Below are 23,686 nucleotides of genomic sequence, written 5' to 3' on the forward strand. Positions count from 1 at the left end.
GCTAATTCCAGACTTCGTTCCTTTTATCTTGCTGCACCTCACGCCTGGAATAGACTACCCGAGCCTGTACGTCTAGCCCCGTCTTTGGCCGTTTTCAAATCCAAACTTAAAGCCCACCTCTTCACTGCTTTTGACTCCTAACCACTACTCACTTGCCTTGTCCTTTATCCTCATCTCTTTATTCCCTTACCCTTATTGTTCTGTCTGTTTACCTGTCTTATCTAGATTGTAAGCTCTTTGAGCAGGGACTGCCTTTTTGTGTATGGTGTACAGTGCTGCATATGCCTTGTAGCGCTATAGAAATGATAAGTAGTAGTAAGTGGGAGAGGTAGGAGTGAGAGATGGAAAACGAGCAAGTGAAAAGAAGATGGAGGACTGTGGGGTGATAACGACAGGGAAATTTGAGTGAACAAAAGGCAGAAAAAAAAGGGAAGAAACAGCTAACAGAGAATAATAACATTAATATACCAGAGACAGATGTAGTGAGGGAATGGAACAAAAGAGGAGGAGAGAGGAGAAATGGCATATGGACAACAGATATCGGGAAGAGAGTTAGCAGAAGAGACAAGAAAGTAGCTCAGAGGAACTGGAATCACCATAATTGAAAAATAAAATGATCAGACAGGGTAGAAAAAGTGTTTTATTTTTAATTTATTACCTGGAATATGTTAGCTTTGGGAATGTGCATTGTGGATATCTTTCTATTGTGTTCAACACAAGAGGAAATGCATTTCTCTTTATATTTCTCCAGTATTGAGTTATGTGCTAAGTTTGATTTCTTGAGGTAACCATTTTTTTTCTTCATATTTCTAATTTGTGATCCTTTGTCCTGTATTTGGTGAGTATCTGTATACGTTTTGCATGTGACTGAGGTGCAATATTGTGTTTGCTTGTAATTTCTATGTAGAGATGTGTAGCAGTCCCATATATTCTCTTAACAGTAGTAAATGCATTGGTGTTCTAGGACCCAATGTTAATGTATGTAGTTCTGTTTGTTTATAGGTACGATTCTTGCTGTTTGAATAATAGGAATTAGTGCTACTGTTGTGTGATGAGTTTGCTACAAGTATGCTGAGTTAGGATTTCTGTCAGGTTTTGTATTATTTCAGTGTGCCTGGTAGAGGAGAGATTTATGTTGCTGTTGCTATTGGTCAGAGGACATGAGAATCAGAATATTCTTTGTATGGTGACTTCCATGGACAAATGTCCTAGTTTTTGCCCTATACAAAGAACGCATTTATAAATAACGAAACATTTTATAATACTGTGCAGTTCTCTCCTGCCCTCACCCAACTACTACTTCAAGCCACCCAGCTGGCAAACAGTTCTGGGGAGAACACTGCATATGGTAAAGACATTTAAAATAAAAGGCTCACGTTCTTGCTTTGCTATAGAGAGGTGTGGTAGCCATGTTAGTCCACTTTTAAAGGTAATCAATAGAAATAAAACAAAATAAAACATGGAAAAGAAAATAAGATGATACTTTTTTATTGGACATAACTTAATACATTTCTTGATTAGTTTTCGAAGGTTGCCCTTCATCCGATCAGAAATAAGCAAGTGCTGTTAGATGACAGTATATATATACACAGCATGACTATGATCGAACAGGACATCATGCAATCTACATCCATTCCAACCCTCCACTTATATACCTCATATGATCACTATACAACTTTGTATTTGTTATCCACCGATTGGGCAAACGCCTTTGACAGTACTATGGAAGCCACATTGAGCCTGCAAATAGGTGGGAAAATGTGGGGTACAAATGCAGCAAATAAAATATAAGTGAAACATCAAAGTATTTCAGTGACAGTCTAACAGGATGGGGGTGGATAGGTGAGAGGAGGGTGACAAACAGAGCAATACAACTTTATGGTTTATAATGGGCTAGAAACTCCAGATCTTTGTTAAGTCCTGTCTGGTGGGTGCCAAAATATTTAATAATTCTGACTTCAAAGGTCTTACGTTCCTGTATTGTTTTAAAGTTACCTTTCAGGATTCTTACTATGAAATCACTGGTACAGTGTTCTGGTTTTGTAAAGTGCTGCCCCACAGGCGTGGAATCCTGGCTGGCTCTGGCATTTTTCATGTGATGTCTATGTAAATTAAATCTTGTCTTTAGCATCTGGCTTGCTTCTCCAATATAGCATCCTTTTGTCACATTTTTTACACTGAATGATGTATACCACACATTGGAAGATGAGCATGTAAAGGATTCCTTTATGAATGACTGTGGGGTCCTGTGAAATGTTTTGGCATAGCTTGCAGCTGGATATATTGCAAGGATGTGTGCCATTCTCTTCTTTTTGAGTCTGTGTTGGGAGCTTACTACTTGCTTCACTATGAATGTAGTACAGTATTTATGATCCAGTGCAAATATGCGAAGAGGGCTATTATATCAGAGAAACAAGCCAAAATTCTTCATAGACAAAAAAAAAAATCCAGAATAATTGCTCATTAAGGGGCCCTTTTACTAAAACTTAAGTGTGTTAACGGAATTAGTGCACACTAACCCCCAATCCTATAAAGGTCACCAAAAACTCTGCGCACAAATTTAGGCGCGGTTCCAATTTGCACACTGTTTAATTGATCAATTATTAACACCAATTAGATTTAATTGGGTGTTATGCACCTAAAATTTACATGTGACGCAAAAAGGGGACATCATGGGCATTTTTGGGCAGAACGGGTGTGGGTTTGAGTTATGTGCGTAACTACAGAATAAAGGTGCTCTGCGCATACATTTAGTCACGGGCATTTGCACCACATTTTTATTGGTGCAAATGGTCGCACCTAAATTTCAACACAGAAGATCAAACCCCTCACAGTCCAAATAGACACACAGAGACTGCGGAGACAAAAAAAAAAAAATCTCAAGACATAGCTCTAAAAGTTCATATATTTATTATCAGGCAAGACTTGACATGGGCACTACTAGGCCTGCATCAGGAGTTTAAAAATAATAAAATAACATAAGTATGGTAGCAATCATATAATAAATGGAAACCGAAAACAAAATTAAAAAGGGAGAACTAAACATCCTAATACTATAAGGACAATATGAGGAATACCCTAACAAGAATATCAATTTGGGTACAGAAAGCACTTATGTAATACTAAAATTGCATATGGCTATTTTAACCAGCGAGACCCTTATCCATACTAATGGTTCTCATTAAATATGTGACAGAGATAGCCCTACAAGAATAACTAGAAGACTAGATCCAAGAGGATTTTAAGATATGGGGGCAGCAGCAAGGGTGGGGAAACACACCCCCTGTACAAGGTTCCTGGCTATGCTACTGCCAATGGCATATAGTGGGAGCTTATTTTCCCAGATTCCATTACAGAATATGAGCATATCAGCAGGCCTAATATTTACACACCTGCAGTTAAACCAGCCATAGACCTGACATAACTTCAGCTGCCTAAATGTAGCAAGGACATGAACTTACAGTATCTGTAAGTTACGCACATAATTGGGAGCTCCACCCATACATATGCCCCCTTGCACTTGTGTACTAACTTGCACCATTGTGGAATAGCACTTAGGTGCCCCACTGGCACTTTTGCGAGCGAGTGTACACTTACATGCAGAAGTGCCAGTATTCTAGACATTTACATGTGCCAGGGGCACATAAATGCAGGTAATTCTAGGTTATAGAATTGCCCTTCATGTGTACCTTGCATGCAAATTAAGAAGGGCAGTGGCATACCACAGTAGCATATCCAGGAATTTTCAACAGGGGTTCATCGCTAGCCCAGCCCACAAAGCTCTTGCCTCATTTATTGTATTTCTGTTTATTCTTGGTTATTTTACTATTGCTATGTTGTTAACAAAATTGTACATTTTATGTTAAAACTGTACCTGCTGTACAACACCTTGGGTGAATCTCTTCATAAAGGCAGTTAATAAATCCAAATAAATAATACACTACATATTGAAAACAGTGATACTAACATCATATATGTGAAATAGAGTTACAGACAAAAAACTTTTACATACTAACTAGTCCAGATATAATAAGAAACCGTGATGGCTATACACAAGTGATACACTGTGTATTAAAAACACCTTGTATGGGCTTTATTTACAAAAAAAAAAGCCTAACATCCAAATTAAAAATGATTTATGACAGCATAAACTATAAAACATATTTAAACCTTTATGCAACTCAAGTAATCTTTCTTTCTGGAAAAATAAAGCTGTATGGCTTTAGGTGTATATATGATGCATAAACTCAAGTTCAGCCAGTGTGGTGGAAGGACTATCATATCTTCCTTTAGTTATATGGGGGGAATATATATCTGCTTCACTTTTCCCGTACCTGCAAAGGGTTTAACCTGATTTCCCTCTGTAAAACATTATAGTCACTAGCAAAGCATGCATAACATAAGCCTTGCCGTACTAGGGGTCCCTGACAATTGATCCAATGACAACTGGTCTAAAACACACAGGGTTTCTTTTACAAAGCTGCGCTAGTGATTCCCACATGGCCAGTGAGAGGAAGCCCGTACAAAATGAATGGGTTTCCTCTCATTTGCTGCACCGAGAATCGGTAGCTTGGCTTTGTAAAAGAGGCCTACAATAGCTAATGGGTCAGTTGGTCTAAAAGATAATTGATCCAAACAAAAGCAGAGACAGAATACCGCAAAAATCAGTGTAATTGTGTAAGAAAAAAGTACAGCAAAATATAGATCTTAGTAAGATAACCACTGTCAACAGTAGGTCTTTGAGTTCTTAACAACTCAAATCTCCCTGCTGAGAGTCTGTGTATTCTGAAAGAATCAGGGCCGGTCAAACCCAGTAAGCGGGGTAAGCTCCGCAAGGGGGCACCTGCCTTCAAGGGCGCCGCTGCAGTGCTGCGCCGCCATACCGCGCCGCCCTTGGTGCTTTAAATCTTTAATTTACCTCAGTTCCAGCAGCCGCGTCATTTGAAAGCCCTGCCCCGTCTCTAGCCTTCCCTCCATGAGTTCGTTCTGCAGTCCCGCCTTCTGATGTCATTTCCTCGAGGGCGGGACTCTGAGGGAACGAACTCATGAAGGGAGGGAAGGCTAGAGACTGGGCAGGGCTTTCAAATGACGCAGCTGCTGGAACGGAGGTAAATTAAAGATTTAAAGCACCAAGGGCGGTGCAGTATGGCGGGGGATGGGGGCAAAGGAGAATCGCTAGACAGGGGCAGGGTGGGAGAAGAGAGAAAGGAGATGCTGGGGGGCTTGGGCATGGGCACCAACTCATAGTCTTCTGGGGGGGGGGGGCAACTCATAGTCTGCAGGGGGGCGCCAGAGACCCTAGAACCGGCCCTGGAAAGAATAACCAAATCAGTTAAGGATGACAGTTCTGGACATCTTCTTTTCAGATTTGACAGTTTGCTTCAAAGACGCTGTCTTCAGCAAGTATGGTTGTGCAGCTGGGTCCATCCTTGCAAGTGTGGATTGAATGATTTGACAGGCTTGTCATTACTGTTTGCTGCCTTCACACAGGCAATGTGCATGGGATGCTTTTTAACCATACTAAGGGAGAATAATGTGTGTGTGAATGTGTATATGGTCTAACAACTATATTTAATATATGTAAAATCATTTCAGGTTCATTGCCCACTTGGTATATCACCTATCATGAATACTATCTAGGCAGTTTACAATAATTGATAATATAACTGGAGGAGAAAGGAAAATCAAGAAAAGGAAATGCATGCCCTATAAAGGGACAGGCCAAACAGGGAGGAATAATCTGAGGACTATATATTTCAGATCCAGGTTCCCCACCATCACCCTACGTAGGGGCGTAGCCAGATGTTAAGGTGGGAGGGGGCCAGAGCCCAAGGTGGGGGGCATATTTTGGTCACTGTCTGCTGCTGCTGCTGTAATTCTTGGCTGACAGGGGTCCCCAACCCCCACCAGCCAACCAGGGGCCCAGAGCAAATTTGGGGAGGCCCATGTGGTTCCATCTAGCTACACCTCTGCTATAGAGGCTGGAAGAAGAGGGACAGTTATGCTCTGGAAGATTTTTCAAAGAAAGCCTGTTTTAAATTTCTGAAAGGAGGTTTCAAGTTATCAATAAGGCAGATTGTTCCATAGGATGGCCCAAATAGAGATATAGTTATAGATATATATATTTGTTAACTTATTTCAAGCACACTAATTTATTCATAAGTTCACATTGTGCCCCCGATTCTATAAAGGTAACCCAAAATTGCGAACACAAATTTAGGCATGTTCTCAATTTTCATGTGCATTCTGGATACTGTGTTAAGAGCAGCAGGAGACAAATTAAATGAACAACCTATGTGCAAGGTGATTTGAAAGACTTCAAATATGGTTATTCTCAGTACTAGAGCAGCATAAAGGCAATGTGGAAATAAGAACTGAAAAATCTATATAGGGCATTACTGTTCACAGACAATTTCAGAACTATTTCACCGTACCTAATTTTACAGTTCTCCCTAAACATGTAAAACTGTTTGTGGTAGTATGGCTATTGTAAGCATAGATGAAACAACTTTCACCTGAGCTACTGCCCTAACAAATTTTAGTTACTACCCCTCATCATCTGTTTTCCAAGTATTTCTCAGAAGTCAGTCTTGCCAACCAGCTGCAAATCACAACTGGTACAGAAAGCCAGATTTATCTTTTGTATTTGACAAAGGGGCCTTTTTACTAAAATGTGGTAAGAAATGGGCATTGCATATTTTAATGCAGGACTTTCCTGAATGCTAAGCCCATTCATGTGGCCCAAAAATAGGGCTTTTTTTCATTATTTTTGCAGGTCCTATGCTAATTTTTCCATTAGAAAAAAAAAGTCCAACTATGTTGCAATCAAAATAAGTCAAAAACGTAGAGCAGCAACAGTGAGGCAGTTATTTTTTTTTTATATAAAAATCTTTAATGTTTCTAAAATAACCTTGTGACAATGGAAATACTGAATTCAAAGTAACTACAAAAAAATAAAATAAAAAAGTGTAATTAAAAACCCCCCATCTTAAATATTACTGCTACCAATGCACATTTACACACCCCAGCTGCAACCAAACAGGAGAAAGCATGGGTGGGGGAAACCCTCCTCACTGGATCTCCTTTAAATCATCATAGGTAACAACCTTACAAAAAAAAAAAAAAAAAAACCGCACACATCTATCTTAACATAATATATGTCACCAGACATACAAAATTAAAAATCAGCCACAGGAGCTTTGAAATAGCTCCAATTACTAGTATTTAAATCAGTCTTGGTGCCAAAAAGCGTCAAAAATTGAAAGATCACTAAAAACATTACAAATAAAAGGTTTAAAACACCATTTAAAAAAAAAAAAAGAGGGCCCACAGAACTGCCTCAGCATTAGTCAGCAAATGTTGGATGATGACTATATTCATCTGACAGGCGGATGCGGAAGGAAGACTTTATAGGGAGCCGCATTCAGAATGCTGGAAACAGATTTGTTCAGGGGCACTCTTTCAGGTGTGTCCTGAAACATCAAATGAAACTGGAGACTATTTATGCCCCTTTAAAACTTGTTTCCCTTATTTCTGTATTCATCATCCTTTTGCTGCTAATAGTGAAGCACAATCAGATTATCATCTTCTGAAAGGTTAGTCTCTCTGATGTAATAGTACATTCTTCTTGTTCCTTGCTTTAAAATGAGCTTGAAATGCATTCAAGATGAACTGCACAAAGAGAAAAATGCACATGTAGTCTTAATGTATGGTTCATCTCAAATGCTTTTGAAACAAACAGAATACACTACAAATTCATTTTTTAGGGACAATTCAATCATTAATTATAATGCATCACCACCAGCAGGTGGCATAATCTAATACCTTGACATCTCCAGTAAAAATGTGTTCTCACAAAGGACTGTAGTATTTGCAGGGAAATAAAAGGTAATCTCAAATAGCTATCCTATTTTCACATTATCTTTTTAAGCAGGTTGTAATAACAAACTTGGGAACAACCAATCCTGGAAACTCAGTTGTATTTTAATTATATTCATTGAAAAACACAGGACAATTTTGAAGCAGTTATTTTAAATATTAACAAATAATAATACAATTATAATTCTTTTAAGTCTCAATAAACCAAACTCCAAAGGTTTATGCATGAACCTTACAAGGGAGGCCATGGTTCAAAAAGCAGCTGTTTGTACAGATAAGGAAGTGATCTAATTCAGAGCATTTACTTACTATAAAGACCCCCTTAAACATGAAGTGGAAGATGCCCAATCTTCATTAAGGGAAAGATGTGTCTATATTAGGTTGGCTGTATGTATAATCTGTTGGTTTTAGCTGGTCCATAGATACTGTTCTTAGTCCGTTTGTAGTGCATAGTCACCAGCTCAAAACATACTATATTTTTGAAGGCATTTCTCCTTTTATGGCCTTTTTCTTTCCTGTTTGACCTCCAGTATCCCTCTCTTTCTTCCCATGATGACCAGTTCCTACTAAGAAGTTTGGAGGTGAAGATGACAGAAAATACAACTCTTCAGTGCTACTTCCAAGGCTACTCTTTTGCCAACCATTATTCATTGTTTAGTGAATCATTCTCTCAAGTCCTTCCATAAACAGTGACCCATGTAAACCCGGACAGCTCTTGAGACCTCATTTCCAAATTAAGTCACAGTTTCAGTAATTCCATATTCCCTAATGGGATCCATCAGGAGAGTTTATCCCATTTGTCAATTTTTTCACACTGGCACATAATGATGGATAAATCTTGGTGAGAGAACATTAAACCTGCACCCGATCTAAAGCCAACGCAACTCTGATCCTTGAGTGCCAGAGGTCAACCTGGATTTTAGCTTTCCGAAAGCACAAGCAAATTAACTACTGAGATTCCTTCGAGGCACATCTCTTGCATATTCAGTATGGGAATAGTTGAAATTTGAGCAATTTTCACAACACAAGGTCCAGACTAGAGTTAGTCAAGTCTGAACTATTTTTTTACAAAATTGTCTTTAATAAATAAAAAAATAACTGAGTTAGTCTGTCTGCATTTCATGAGTGTGACTATAGAAATCAAATTGGATTTCTGATCCAATTTTTGCGATACCTTACACCAGTTATGTTGGCCTGCCCTTTTTTTTTTTTTTTTTTAAGGTGAACATATTGAATGTTTTTACCTGGAAGAAAGGATTAGAAAACCAATTCCCATGTTTAATCCAGTAAGTAATAGGGAAACAATCAGACAACTCATTGCAGAATTAAAATTTCAAAATAATAAAAAAACCCAAACATCATTCAACAGTTTCAGAGAGAGGTTAGTAGCAACAATAGATTCTAGATGTCAACAAAACATGGTTCAAGAAAATGGAGTGTATGTCAACACAATGTATTTGTTTATAAAAGGAGAACACATACATTGAATATATTGGATTACTATACAGCAGTGCAATATTTCTCAATAAACTTTCACTTTTGACTTCAAGAATCTAGGACATCTCAGCCAGCTCTTCACAGGGACATGGATTATTGTCGCATCTGTTCACATCTAGCTGCATTAACGTACAAGAAAGCACTGTGTGCTTTTACTGGAGGTAAAATAAGGGTCTTTAATCACTATTTTCAATCTCTCTTCCTGAACTTTAACAAAAATCCAATTCAATTTCTTATTTCTGGGGGATTTAGGGAGATGAGGTTGGAAAAATGATTGCATTGTTGTATTTCAACTTCCATGTAGAGTTTCCTCACCTGGCTTACATGACTAGAAATTCTTGGAACTCCCTGGTGACTAGGCATCTGCTCTAACCTGTGATGCTCTGTACCTTGCCTAAGAGTTCAACGTTTTACTTTACTACTAGTGCAAGAGAGCTTAGTATAAACAAGCATTACTAGCATGCTAAAAAGAGAGATGTCCCCAAATTATTTCAAATCAAAAGCAGATCACTCAAGAAATATCCCAAAATGGGTTTAAAATAATTAATAAAATAAATATTCCTTAAGTATAATAACCAGTCATTTAATACATTCAAGTCATATATTCAGATGGGACAAAGAATAGAATGGTAAGTCAGCTGGAGATTTTCATGCCATCCATTTATTTTGCTTGCAGGCACTCTGTGGGGTACTAGAAGGCAAAACTAGATCAACTAGTTTTTAATTTGTTGACATCCCTACCTCTCAGGTTGGACAGACCTGCCTTCTCCACAGCAGGTACTTCAATTACTCCCCCCACAGAAGCCAAAAGAAAACTTACCTGAGTAAGTATAACATTACAAGTACTAAGCAAGGGTAAAAAATGAAAAAATGAAGAAAAACAAAAGACTGAACCGAGGTCTTCACAGCAATTTTTGAATACTTTCGTATGAAAACTTGGACGTATCTTCATGTTTTTGGCAGTCATGAGGACCCCCGGCCAGAGAAAAACCTACGTTTTTGAAAGCAAATATGTTGAATCCTGTTGTTTAGGGATTATTTGCATATAAGCCTGCTGGATACTTAGTAGACCATCAAGCACTGCATGGCACTTTGTTTTGTATTTTAAAACACGTCTTAACATCTTTAGAAGAAAGGAAATATTTTCAACCACTGGCTAGCAGCAACCTCTAGATGCTCAGGTACCAGATTTCAGAAGGAACTGCAGTCTGTAGGCCCAGCAGAGCACTGTTACTGTGATGGCTCAACAGGCCAGGGGAGGATTGGCAATGTAAGAAAACCTTAAAGACAGCTACAAATAAAGGCTTATGGATCCTGGAGGCACCCAGCCAGTCAGGTTTTCAGGATATCCACAATGAATATTCATGAGATAGATTTGCATACAGTGGAAGCAGTGCATGCAAATCTCTCATGAATATTCGTTGTGGATATCCTGAAAACCTGACCGGCTGGGGGTGTGTCCAGGGCCAGGTTTGGGAACCACCGGCAGATATCCGTCATGATTTAGGTAGAAGCCAAAACAGGCAGGAGGAAACTGAAGCAGCAGTCCAAAACCTGAGAATCTGACGTTTCCCTAACACTGCAGATTTAGACACCTGGATTTCTTTGTTTGTTCTTTCCCCCCACCCCAAACCACATGCCTGAATGGTCTATCTCAGCTGAAATGAATTCCGGCCAAGTAATAATCCACAAAAGCTTTGTATAATTAAATAAAGTACAACTATACTTATTTGGATAAATAACTATGCTATTCATTCATGATATAAACCAACCCCTGCTAAAAAAAAATCCCTGTTCATAGGTTTTAGGAGAGCTTCACTGCTTTTCTCCATCTGTCCTGTCCCCCTTTAAAACAGCAATGGCTGGATGGCCAATGACAGACTGCACTTTGGGAGCTAATTCTTAGGAACAATGCTTTTTTTTTGTTTTTTAGAGGGGGGGGGGTGTTGATTTTACCCTGATGGTGTTTAAGGAAGAGGAGATCAAAGCAACAAACAGGCCCAGGTAGCAGAAAAGAGGGGGGGGGGGGCACTGGGGCCATGACCTGACCAATACTGTGTCCAACATATACCATCAGCAGCTAGAACGACTGGGAGCAGGGCTGGTGATTGGCTTGTTTGACCTTTCCAACCAAAAAGGTGTTCCACTGCCCTGACAAGCTGTCAGTGTTCAGAATAGACTTTACTTGCGCAATTAGCAGTACAGTAGTAGTTTGCTAGCAAGAGATCACCTTGGCTAAAAACCTGTTATAATCTGGACACACAGCTTTTGTAAAAATAACTTATAGAATTAGGAGCTGGGAGGGGGGAAGGGCTAAATATCCCAGTTGTTCTGGTCTCACTCTGACCCCTCCTCCTTCTCCCTGCTTTTCTTCTGTCCTGTACTCTTTCCCCTTTTCCTTTTTTGCATTACTCTCATTACCCTATGGTCTCCTAATTTGTTTTTAGTGGTGTGATTGAATCATGTATCTACACACAAACCCACCACAGACCTCCATAAGGCAGCCAAATCATTATTTTATTCCCCATTGCTGTGTTCTGATCTGTCTCACCCTCCACCCTGGATGATGTTGCAGGCCGAAACATTTAGACCTTAAAACTTTATCTGCTCTAGCCAAAAAAGGTCAGACTACAGGGAAAGGACAGAGTTCTATTTACACAGCTTGTGTGTGTGTGTGGTTTTTTTTTTAATGTTCACGTTTAAGTGTACAGTGCTACATGATATTTCTGTACAAAGATCCATTCCAGTAAACATATTCTGTATGAGGTATAGGAGAGGCAAACTGCTCAGATCACTCGGTCAGAAATAACAATTAAACTTTCAAAATTAGTGGAATAGTTGCACTGCTCAATTAAACGTGAACGTTTTCCAAATCATATTAAGAAAAAACTCTCACCCCCTAAAACTTCTCTTGCTACACAATAGTTTTACAAATATTTTCAACAAAAGCAATAAGATTTGTCAAGGCAGTACTTTACTAGAAATACAATTTTTGGCCCACTTGAGTGAGAAGTATAGATATCTGTAGCAAAGCATGCATCTTGTATCATATTGCTGAAGTGAACATAGAGTCTTGCAATGACCAGAAAAATAAATATATTCCTAACAAATATAAATTAACAGAAAGCACACATTCACAGACTGTCATTGGGAAAAGCATGGATTAAAGAGTGCCATTCTTCTCAAATTTAGTACAAGAGAAGCTCCAATTTGCATTGAACATCTAAGGTCAGAAAAGGGATGTTTAAGTCAGGATGTTCACAACTTCCCAGGTATTTTACAAAACGCTCACTGAATGTGGACCCTTCCTGTAAAATATATATAAGGACATGTAGAAATTCAAGTGTATTTGACAGCATACACAGTGGGCATAGCCAGTTTGAAAAAAAAAAAAAAAAGAGCTTGCTCACGTATGTTAATACGGGTAAGTGCCAGATTTTGTAAAACTCCTAGAAGGAATAATCACTTGTATATGATGTCTTAAGAGGCAGAACTTTCAAAACTTGCTTTTATGAATTTAGTTTGTAAGGACCTCAAACTGGGTATCTGGCGGTCTGTTGATTTGACTTCCGCTCAGAACACTCTCCAAATCGTCACTGGTCCCCTTGATCTTTTTGTGGTTTTTAATATCAACCCTGAAACAGCTATGTTTAGCTTCTTATACTTATTCAAATGACTATTTTTATTAAGTAAAGTACTTAGCTTTTACATAGATATGGTAAAAGTACTTAGCTTAAGATATCATATACAAATGGATTATTTCTTTTAGGAGTATCATAGCATATCACTTGTGAAGAATTGCATTGAGTGAGCCATTAAGGAGACTAGATTTTGTAAAGTTGCATATAAAAGAGGTGTCAGTGAGGGAGCTGAATTTCACGTTTGGCTTTTTGAGGAGGTTTTTAAGGCCACAGGGATAAGCACAAGTGCTCACTCGTCTACTTCTTAGAACTCTAAGTCCACAGGAAGTTAGCCCGTGCTTTTGCAAGAATCAGAGGAAGTGTAAATGCCGGAGGAACTTTTTGAAACAAGTCTATTCCCCTTGTAAAATATGAAATACAAGTATATTCTTAAAAGGTCTGTTCACACCATGGCCTCTTGAAATCTGTATGTGTTCTGGATATACACATGTAAGTAGTGGCTTTTCTAAAATAGATACTTACACATTTAAACTAGCTTTTCATATGTGTACCATGCCACCTAACCTTTGAAAATAGCCTTCTTAACCTTGAAAAGAAAAATGGCAAATAGAAAAAAAAGGTCACATATACTCTAGCAAAGCACATTAAGAAGCCAATCTGCAGCTTATTACCCTCGACTCCTGCAACCAAACAGAGCAAAACAAGGTTACTTGGAGCAATTTCTTTCCAGGCTACCATAATAAGGCAGTAAGACGTTTTGCAGAAAGCAACCAAAATAGTGAATTCATCAAAAATTCCTTATATAACAACTAAAGTTAAAACAAAGGGCCAGAGGTTCTGAAGTTTCTCCCAATTTGGGACTATGGCAAAATGCTTGGTATATCTGATCTCAGGATTTGAAAAACCAGCACGAGACTGCTATAAGGACCTATGCTTCTTTCTGCTCTACTTGGACTTCATACATAGGAGCCAGAAGCACAGCTTCACTTCTGAAATCTGGTCCTTCTCATCTCTACCAGTCTATGCAGTCCATTGAGGTCTGATGAACATATGCATGATGAGAGTTTACGGTAGCTATCCACCATGTACCAGACAGATAAGTTGGATGTTATCAAATAGAATGCAACGAACCAGATGAATGCAGCTCTATTACAGTGTTATTGCAACAACAATTAAGCCCCCGAGGAACATTGCAGAAATTGGACTTCAAAAAGCAGTGTGACGTCAGGCATAAAATGGGTGGACCTTCATTTATCTCTGCTATACAACTGTCTTCTTTAGCAAGAAATGCCTTAATGGCTAACCAACAAAAATACCTTAAAGTTCTGAAAGTCTGGGTTACATTTACCGATGTGTTACCTTTACAGTATGCATGGATGCCACTATCAAGTGTTAGTAAACAGGCCCCACCACATGAAATGGTAAATAGTGCATGCTAGCAGAGATTAATTCAGTAGCACACTTTAGTAAACCTAGGCCTATGCTTGTTAGTGATGGCTTTCACCTAAGACTAATGCCAACCAAATCACAGGCCATATCTTCTGAATCTTAGATTCCTCCTCAACTGTGTTCAACAAAAGCCAGAAAAGCAGCTTCACTAGCAGGAAAAAGTGGCTGAAAGTTAGGCCTGTTCTTAGAATGGCTGCATTTGTAAATCTTGAAATTTCATATCACATTAATTTAAAAAGAACACCATAAAATGAATGGCTGTATTTGCACACCACTCACATAAAAAATTGAAAAGGGCCACATTCTATAGCCAAAATAGTTGTGTTGGTAGACAGGGACACGGAGTAGAATACTTTTCCGTTGGCAAAATAAAAACTTGACTTGCAATCACAGCTCAATAGTCTTGTGCCAAGCACAATGAGTTTTCAACATGACATGTAGATTGTGCCACATTACTGTTGTGTAATGTAGATACGGAGGAGTTCTTAATAGATTCAACTTGCCTCTTGCTAAACTAACTACGATTTTATTCTCTCATGACAATGTCATGTTAATGTCCAAGTTGATGTATCCTTCAAAGTGAATAAAACAATCATTTGCATAATCTCTATTTTAGGTGGTCTGCATGTTTAAATGGAATGGGGCAAGGAAGCTAAAATTACACTATGAACAGCAGTAGACTTTGGTGAGTGTGCCACTGTACATTGTTTCTCAGTGAAAAGACAAGACAGACAGCTACTGGCCAAATTATATTGTTCAATGCAGATATCCTAAGAGTGGAGTCCCCAGAGAAATAGAGGATTTGTAGGGTTCTTATTTAGGATGGTATGCACATATCCCCTCCAATTAAAGCGAGGATGCTTTTAGACATAACCATATATACAAAACCCCACATACACACTGTTCACCTGTAAGTTCTCTAACTAATGGCTCATACCGTCATCCCTTCAAAACACCATAAACTTGATATGAAAAACATAAAACCTGACACCACACAGAATCACCCCAAACAGGGGTTCTTAACAAGGTTCTTTTCCTTATCCAATTACAGATTCTAAAACTTGAGCTCGTGTAGCTGCTCTTCTTCAAAAAGGGTGGTTACCGACACCATGGCTAATATTTTCAAAAAGGATGGCCTCAGTTTCCTATTATTATCTATGTCAAGTCAATGCTGCTCTTTGCCTTTTCCCCTTCTTTTCTAGGTTTATCCTAGTGTGGCGTACAGCTGAAGCCTTGTGGTGACATACTGCTGATATGTGACGTATGCTCAGCTGTAATGGAACACAATAGGATACACCAAGTCCTTGTCATTCAAGTAGTATCTCTGTTATACCAAAGGATGGTGAAATAAAAGAAAAAAAAAACCTTAAAAACAAAGCATATCACTGTAAAACATTTGCAAAACAAATTCAATTACATTTCAGAATTTTTACTGTTTTGGGCAGATGGAGGGTAGGGAAGTGGAGACCTGAAGCTTGTATATTGTTCCTTGAATCTCTTAATTTAATTTCTTCTTGTGGGGCAGCACAAAAGATATGCGCATGGGAGCACTGAGATCTGGCTTATCAGATGCAGTTCATATGCTGCTTATAATTCCACAGCTGCAATTTGCACGTCTTTCCTGCTGCGCCACTCTTCAAGCATTATTCAATACAGAGTATTTTCCACAGGCACAGAATGGTGAGAATCCATTTTGTTTGAATAAGGCCCTTGGAAACAAATGTTCTTTCCATTTCACAACCATGACTGTGTCTCTCAAGTTCTTGATTTTTCTACTGGTGGACTTTGATACTTCCTCCTCCCCCCCCCCCCCCCCAAATAAAAGTGCAACCAGTATCATTTTGTCTACTGTCCGTCTTGGGTTCTGTTGCTGCTAGAACACATGGAAATGGTCAAGAAAGAAAACAAAATATACAGTAGATCACAAATTTCTCACAGCTTATATGCTACATTACAGTGTAACCACTGACAAAAGTGTCAAAAAAATAGAACTGAGGAAGTGAAAAAAAAAAATCAATGTAGCCTAAGATGTTTAGATGGATGGCTACCTTGTCTTTTCTTCTGTTCCTAAAATTTCTCTTCCCAAATTCTTCCACCAGGTTCTGGTTTGCTTCCGGCTACTATCCTCCTCTCACCTGCACGAGTGCAATTACACCTTTTAGTCTAAATAACTTATTTCTCAGTTGATTAGTATAAGAGAGGGAGTTGTGGGAGTGCAGAAATACATGAGGCAACAAGCATCCCTTCTCTGAAAAATAAAAATAGAGTTCTTCAGCTCTGAATTTTTCCCCTCAATCGTTGACACAAGCACTGAAGGAGGAGGAATTGGCCAGCCTGTCTGGTGTTTAGCCACAGCATCTGCTCTGGAGATATCCATCTTCAAAGGAAGGAGGTCAGGAGAACTAATTCAAGTAGTCTGCTCCCAATTTAAAATTTGCCCTTTTTTCAACTGTTTCTTTACTTTCTTTTTGGTTTAAGATTTCACCCAGTTCCCCTCCCTCACCACGGTCAGACATGGCAGGTGCTGAAGGCATGATTTATAATTGCAAAATCCCTGGACATTTCCAGGGGGCACCAGTCACTTGTGTCTCTGGGTGGTCTTCTTCCTTTTCCTCTTAAAGAAACAGCAGCACCTATGGCAAGAGATATTTCAAATGGTTTAAATAACAAAAGTATAATAAAGTAACTCAAGAAAATGTTACATTTCTTATGTTTATGTACCTCAGATTATTTCTTGTTTAACTGTTAGTTACATGCATTTCACCACAAATCTCAAAATCCATCACTTGCAAGCTTCACTTGCTGGCAACTCAGCCAATAAGCTTGAACTTCAAAAACAGCTGTGTTTAAAGGGAAATTAGCTACACTTTTGTTTTAACCCCTCTCAGAAATCAAGTATACCATTTTTCCGCATCAACAAGCAGGACTGAATCGAGCTCACACGTGGGTGATGCCATTCAACGGCACCGGGCAGAACAGCTATCCCAGAGCTCAGAACTAGTTGTTAGCCCTTCCTACATAGATCATCTCCAAAGTCTTTCAGGATTTGTGTCCACTCCTGGTTCTCTTGAAAATCTGCTTTGCTGGACATTTATCAAATTTATGTCCCCCCCCCCCCCCCCATCCAAAACATCTTCACTCCTTCACTTCAGACTACTGCTTGGACCAGTCCAGTCAGAGACCATGCATTTGGCTGAGTTGTGCTGTCTTTATAACACTGGCAACTTTCACATTATTTTTTAATGGACAAATTATACTAAATGATCACCACTGAGCTTTGGAGGCATCCATTTGTGTGTCTGACTCAGTCCTGCTTGTTGATGGAAAAAAAAAAAACATTGTTTTTTTCCCCTATACTTAGAAGGACTGATCAGACACACAATCCCTTCCACCTCCCCAAGAGTTAAATTCATTCTTCAATTATGGAACTATTGTGCATGAGACCAGCCATACATGCTCTCAACTTTGCATTTAGGTCTGAGCGCTGGGAAAGCAGTTCTATCCTGGCACTATCAGATGACATCACCCCACTTGTACACCTGATCAATCTTGCTGTTTATGGAAAACATCTCTTATAAGCGAGAAACAATGCTAATCCATTGTAAATGTTTAGGTTTTCAACTGAAAAATAAATCCCTGATTCCAATTAGCCTTGGTACCAAGGCAGCAAAATGGAGGGTCAAGTTTCCCAAGCAGGCTAGTGATTGGATTTGAGTTTTGAAGTCAAGTTCAGGTTTCAGCCTTCTGGTTCAGAGCTGTGTATTTCTAACACAAAACATAAGAAAAATTATCTAAACCTCAAAAACCACAGCTTAACGTAAGCAGTCCTATTTCAAAAATTTATTTACTTTAAAACTGAGAACAGTAATTAAAGTTGCTTAATTGGATTTTACCCTATCCATTATAAAAATTGGCCTAATCTTAAAAAGTAAAACAAAAGTTGCAACTCAACGTAATGAACCAGTATGAGAGTCTCTGCATGAAAGAAACAAAATGCTATGACTAGAGAGCAGAGGGGTAGATTTTTTTTTTTTTTTAGGTCAAGCACAGGCTGATTCCAGCACTCTGACTGAGGTGTCTGGTGTGGTCCTGAAGGATAAATAGTGGCATTTATGTGATAAGAAAGGTTCCAGTGAGTGGATTAGATTTCAGACTTACTTATGGGCAAAAGAAATACACTACAGCTGTTATCCAAATAACCTGGTTCTAAAGATATGATAGTAGGACATATTACACAATGTTAATAGCATAAGTTGTCTCACTAAAATATTGGCCTAGGCACTTTGTCCCAAGCATTTTCTTCAAGAAAGCTACGTCAGCATGCATCGGTGTCAGTATCCCCCAAACACACATGGAAACAGAGGAATTGCAGTTGAGGGACTTGTTGAAATCCATTTACTGGCTCCATTATTTGCTGTCCTTGCAGTTAGTCAGCCTTTTTTTTTTAATTTTATTTACAAAGGCCCTTTCCAACACAACATCTTTGGTATGTCTGCTCTAATTAGGTGGAATAAACTAAATGTATAAATCAGACATAATACTACATAAGACAAATTCTGCCTCCCACATGGCTTTAAAAAGATATGGAAATGTGGATGCTCATCACATCATTCTTTCTGGTACTTTTCCATGGGGAAGCAATGTTTCACATTTGACAAATACAAATCTTCATTTCTCCAAACTATTCAAGACTATATTTCAGCTGGTATGTGAGAAAGGCATTTGAAGACATTATCCTCTTCAACCTGCATGCCTTCTATCTCAAATTTATAGCCCCTTCCCTCTACCCCCATAAGGTTGCTACTGGAGAGGTTGCTGAGTCAGCCTGGAATGAAAAGAGGAAGCTTGGTGTTTGCTAAACACAGAGGCAGACATGAATAATATAAAGATCTGTGATAATTAAACAGAATGAAATTTCAGTGCATGCAGACAACGTACAAAGAGAAGAGCTCCAGACTATGACATATATAAAAAAAATTTGTCTCTCACAGGACATACTTAAAAGTCTTCTACATGAGGGAGACAGGGTGGTACAATCTCTGTGGAATAAAGACTTTCAGAACACTGCTCGTTATATTTTGAATTCCTCTGAAGACCTTTCATGAGATTTGTTTCATATATTTTAAAGGTTGATCTGCAAGTTTGTGTCTTTATTCAATATCTAATTTCCTACCTCATAAGAGTGCTTTTTGACAATCAAACGGTTTGACTAACAATCCACCATCAAGTCTTTACAATTATCAACAGCTTGGGTCATAAAGTATTTTAGTAAATAGTCTGTACTACAAGTACATGCCTTGATTCATGCCTGCTATGTGCACAATATTCATAGGAAGATAAGTCACCCTTCCGGCCACACAAACTACTGAATGTGACCAAAGTCTAAATCAGTGGCTCAGGGTCCTTTCTGTATGAATGTATAAAGGGATCTGGGTTAGGAAGACTCTTGCTCCAAGGCTGCAAAGCTCACATTCCACTTTGAATAAGTTCAGATCGTAATCACGGCCCCTTTTAGTCTAAAAAAAAATGCGCTTTTAATAAAAGTACACCATCCTGAGGGAGTACTGAGACAGGACCTGCCAGTGACGGAAAAGAATCCACATGTCTAAGTATTGATCTGTTTGGAAATTGTCTTAGAACTTGGTGAAAAAGGATATTTTGAATTAAAGTGATACATTGTGTGTTCATTTAAAAAAGTTAAGCCATAGGCTAGTTAAAAGCTTTCTGTTAGTGTATTAACAAGCCATTCCACCCACCTCAGGCTCAATCTTTGCTTTATAGGACTTTTAGCCAATTAGGAAGATAGAAGGGAAATTTTTTGGCACATGCTTAATTGGAAATTTTCATCAGCAAATGATTAACCCTTAGCAAGAGATTATTTGTAGGTCCTCCGCAATTCATTGAGAAGCAAACAAAATAATAGCATAACTATTTTAACGTCCATTAAGTTTATTAGGTATAATTAAGTATCCCTACTCCCTTAACAATTTTAAATAAATAAACAACTCACCAACACAAGTGCAGACTGCAGTCCTGCAGGATGATAAGGGCTATCTAGTTTTTTTTGCAAGACCTAATGCTGAAAACTTTTTCAAGTGCATCCAAAGGAAAGAGCCCACAAGGGAGCGAATAAGGGATAAAAAGAGTGCTTAGGGTAAGGTAACAGAAGAAAAATTAAACAATTTCTTTGCCTCAGTCTTTACTGAGGAAAATGCTGGAGTCTACCCACACTGGAAACCTTATTTTGATGGTGATGATTCAGCACAACTAAAGCATAAAACTGTAAGCCTAAAAGATGGAACAGGTCATACTGATCAATTCAAGGGCAAATTGGCAGGACCAGATCGTATTTACTTCAGAGCCATATAAGAGCTAAAAGAAAGTTGCTAACCTGTTACTAGTTATCTATCACTCAAAATGGCCATGATTGCTGGGGTCAGAAGGGTGGCTAATGTAATGCTGAACTTTAAAAAGGACTCTGGGGGTGATTTGAGAAACTACAGAATGGTGAGCCTGACGCCAGTGTCTGGCAAATATGATTGAAGTTGTACTTTAAAAAAAATACTGACCACACAGGCTTAATGAGAAACATTCATCATGGGTTCAACAAAGGCAACTCTTGCTCTCCCAATTAATGCAGATTTTTTTTGAAGGTATGAACAAGTGGATAAGGTTAAGCCAGCTGATACAGTGTATTTAGATTTTCAAAAGGTGTCTGAGGAAGTCCTTCACGAAAGACTCCTTAGGAAATGCGAGAGTCATGCAATAGGAGGAATCACTGTGTTATGTTGAAATTTTTAGTCCAGTGTGCTACGACTGCTAAAAAAGCAAAATGAATGTTAGGGATTATTCTAAAAGGGATGCGAGCAAAGCTGAAATACCATTATAGATCTCTTGTGTGATCACACCTCAAGTACTGTGTGCAGTTCCGCATGCAACCATCTCAAAACAGATATTGCAGAACTAGAAAATGTTCCGAGAAATGCAGCAAAAATGAAAGAGGAGCAGAGCATCTCCTTTATGAAGAAAGGCAAAACAGCTCATGGTTGTTTGGCTTAAGAGAGAAGACAACCAGGACATGTTAGTTTATAAAATCATGAGTGGAGTGGGGTGGAATGGTTAAAAAGGGAACAGATGTTTAGCCTTTAGAACACTAAGAGGACATTCTATGAAACAGTGAAAAATTGCAGAAAGTCCCCTCCCCCCCTCAGTGCATAATTAAGCTGTGGAATCTGTTGCCAGAGCATGTGGTCAAGACCACCAACATAGTGGGATGCAAAAGAAGTCTGTACAAATTCCTGGAGAAAAAGTCCATTAAAAATATTAACCAATTAGACTTGGGAGAGCTATTGGTCAGTCCCACAAATGAACTATGAGAAATAGCTCTACTTTTGGGCTCTGCTGGGAACTTGCGACTCAGATTGGCCACTATCTGAGACCAGATGCTGGATTTGATGAATCGTAGGAAAAGCCATGTTGAGTGAGACCAAGTTCTTAGGTTATCTTCTATCATTTATATATTCCCTTTTATCCTCCCACACAAGGCCTCTTGTCCCACTTTTTCCTATTAGTTCTCATCATGGAAGCATCATAAGTACATCATGTGATATCCAGGACGTTCACAGTTTTCGGTCTTATAGGCCAACTATTAGTGTAAAGATGTAACTTGCATTGCTGCTCTTGAGTTAACCACCTAGGCGTCACACTAAGGACAGATAACTCTTCCACTGCACTTGTTAAAGTAAAGACCCAAGGACACCTCTGTGTAAGAATTTAAAATGTGCATAGGATCTTTTTTTCTCCTGGGCCAGCATGGACTTGCAGTACCTTTATTAATGTTACAATATGGGAACAGATTTGGCATTAATAAGGTCTTCTGACAGGCTTGGAACCCTGGCTCACGGTAGTAGTAATTTGATTACTGGTAGTGTAGATAAGTATCTGTCACTGGATCTTGCTCCCTCTAGTAACAATCCTGGCTTCTCCTTTCCCCTAGAGGCTGGCAGTGCTAATCCAGCAGCATTCTCAGACAGTTTAAAGAATCTGGAATAGAACCTAAATGTTTGCGGCCTGAGAGCACCGATTACCAACGCACTTGGTCAGTGTGCTTATTTTTTTTCTTGGATTAGAAGCCCAGCTCAGAGATCAAACCCTAATCTCCCTCATGGCAGTGCTACTACTGAGCAACTGGGCTAGCCTCTCTGGTTTTAGTTTCAACAAGCGCAGAAGTAAAGAAGTAACAGGAATTATTTCAGTGCAGTATTTACATGTCACAAGACAAATTTGTTAAATGTTGAAGAGACAGCCCGAAGCTACCCACATGATACCACCAAGCCTTGTAAATCTGACTGTGGGTACTTTTGTAAATTGTATTGCTACCTATATGGTCTTTATAGAGTATACAGAGTGTGTGATATTATTCTAAGAATGCTATATTTTTAAACCTTGACGAACAATATTGTACGATATGAGTTTCTTCCTTAAAATATAACTGTTTTGATTATCTGGCAATGTGTGTGCCTGCTTCGACTCCCACGCCATATTGAGAAGCATTTCTTCACAAGAAATCATCTCATAAGCATTAGTTCCTCAACGGAGTAGTTGGTAGTAAGTGACACTTAAAAGGAAAAAAAAATGACATTTTAGCCAGCTTACTGGTCAGAACATCCAGTATCTTATTAATAATGGAGACTGTGAAGAATATCCACTAGAAATTTTACACCCAATGTCATGCCTCAAAAAGATTTTTAAAATGTAGATTAAATATAGTTTGTACTAGCTTAGTAAGCCAAATAGGAAAAGTGAAGTTTTACTCTAAATGCAGCATACCAGATTTTCACCAATTAAAAGGTGCATGCATATACAATTTGTTTTGTTAAAGCTGCATTTACGGAGAATCATTTTTCTTTGAATTCCCAGTCAAGTCTGGTACACTCTCTTTTGTGCGGACTAGACAGGGGACTCACCACAAGTTGAGCATTTTCACGCAGCTACAGAGTGTGTGTAAAGAGAAAAGACAGAGAGAGAGAGTGAGAGATATTAATACACAGAGATGAAGCAGAAGCGTGGCCATGCAAACATGCAGAAAATATCTGTGTTAGAACAAAACCTTCTACCTGAAAATATTGCTTAGCATATTCCATATGCCCCTTATCTCTCCATAGCATTTTATTTTTGGCTTCAGATTAATGACCCATCTACTAAACATTATAGGCTTAATT

At 38.7% G+C, this 23,686-nt stretch overlaps 1 protein-coding gene across 4 annotated transcripts in view; it reads right to left on the bottom strand.

The window, feature by feature from the left end:
• Positions 1-11,312: 11,312 nt before the first annotated feature.
• CSNK1G1 (casein kinase 1 gamma 1) overlaps positions 11,313-23,686 on the bottom strand; it is a 424,976-nt gene continuing 412,602 nt past the window's right edge. For all 4 annotated transcript variants that reach the window (XM_030188070.1, XM_030188057.1, XM_030188077.1 and 1 more), the window contains one exon: positions 11,313-17,098. In XM_030188070.1, the coding sequence (XP_030043930.1) occupies positions 17,044-17,098 (55 nt within the window). In that variant the 3' untranslated portion in view covers positions 11,313-17,043. The remainder of the gene's footprint in view (positions 17,099-23,686) is intronic.

Source organism: Microcaecilia unicolor, chromosome 1 (assembly GCF_901765095.1).
Source record: "Microcaecilia unicolor chromosome 1, aMicUni1.1, whole genome shotgun sequence".
NCBI lineage: Eukaryota > Metazoa > Chordata > Amphibia > Gymnophiona > Siphonopidae > Microcaecilia > Microcaecilia unicolor.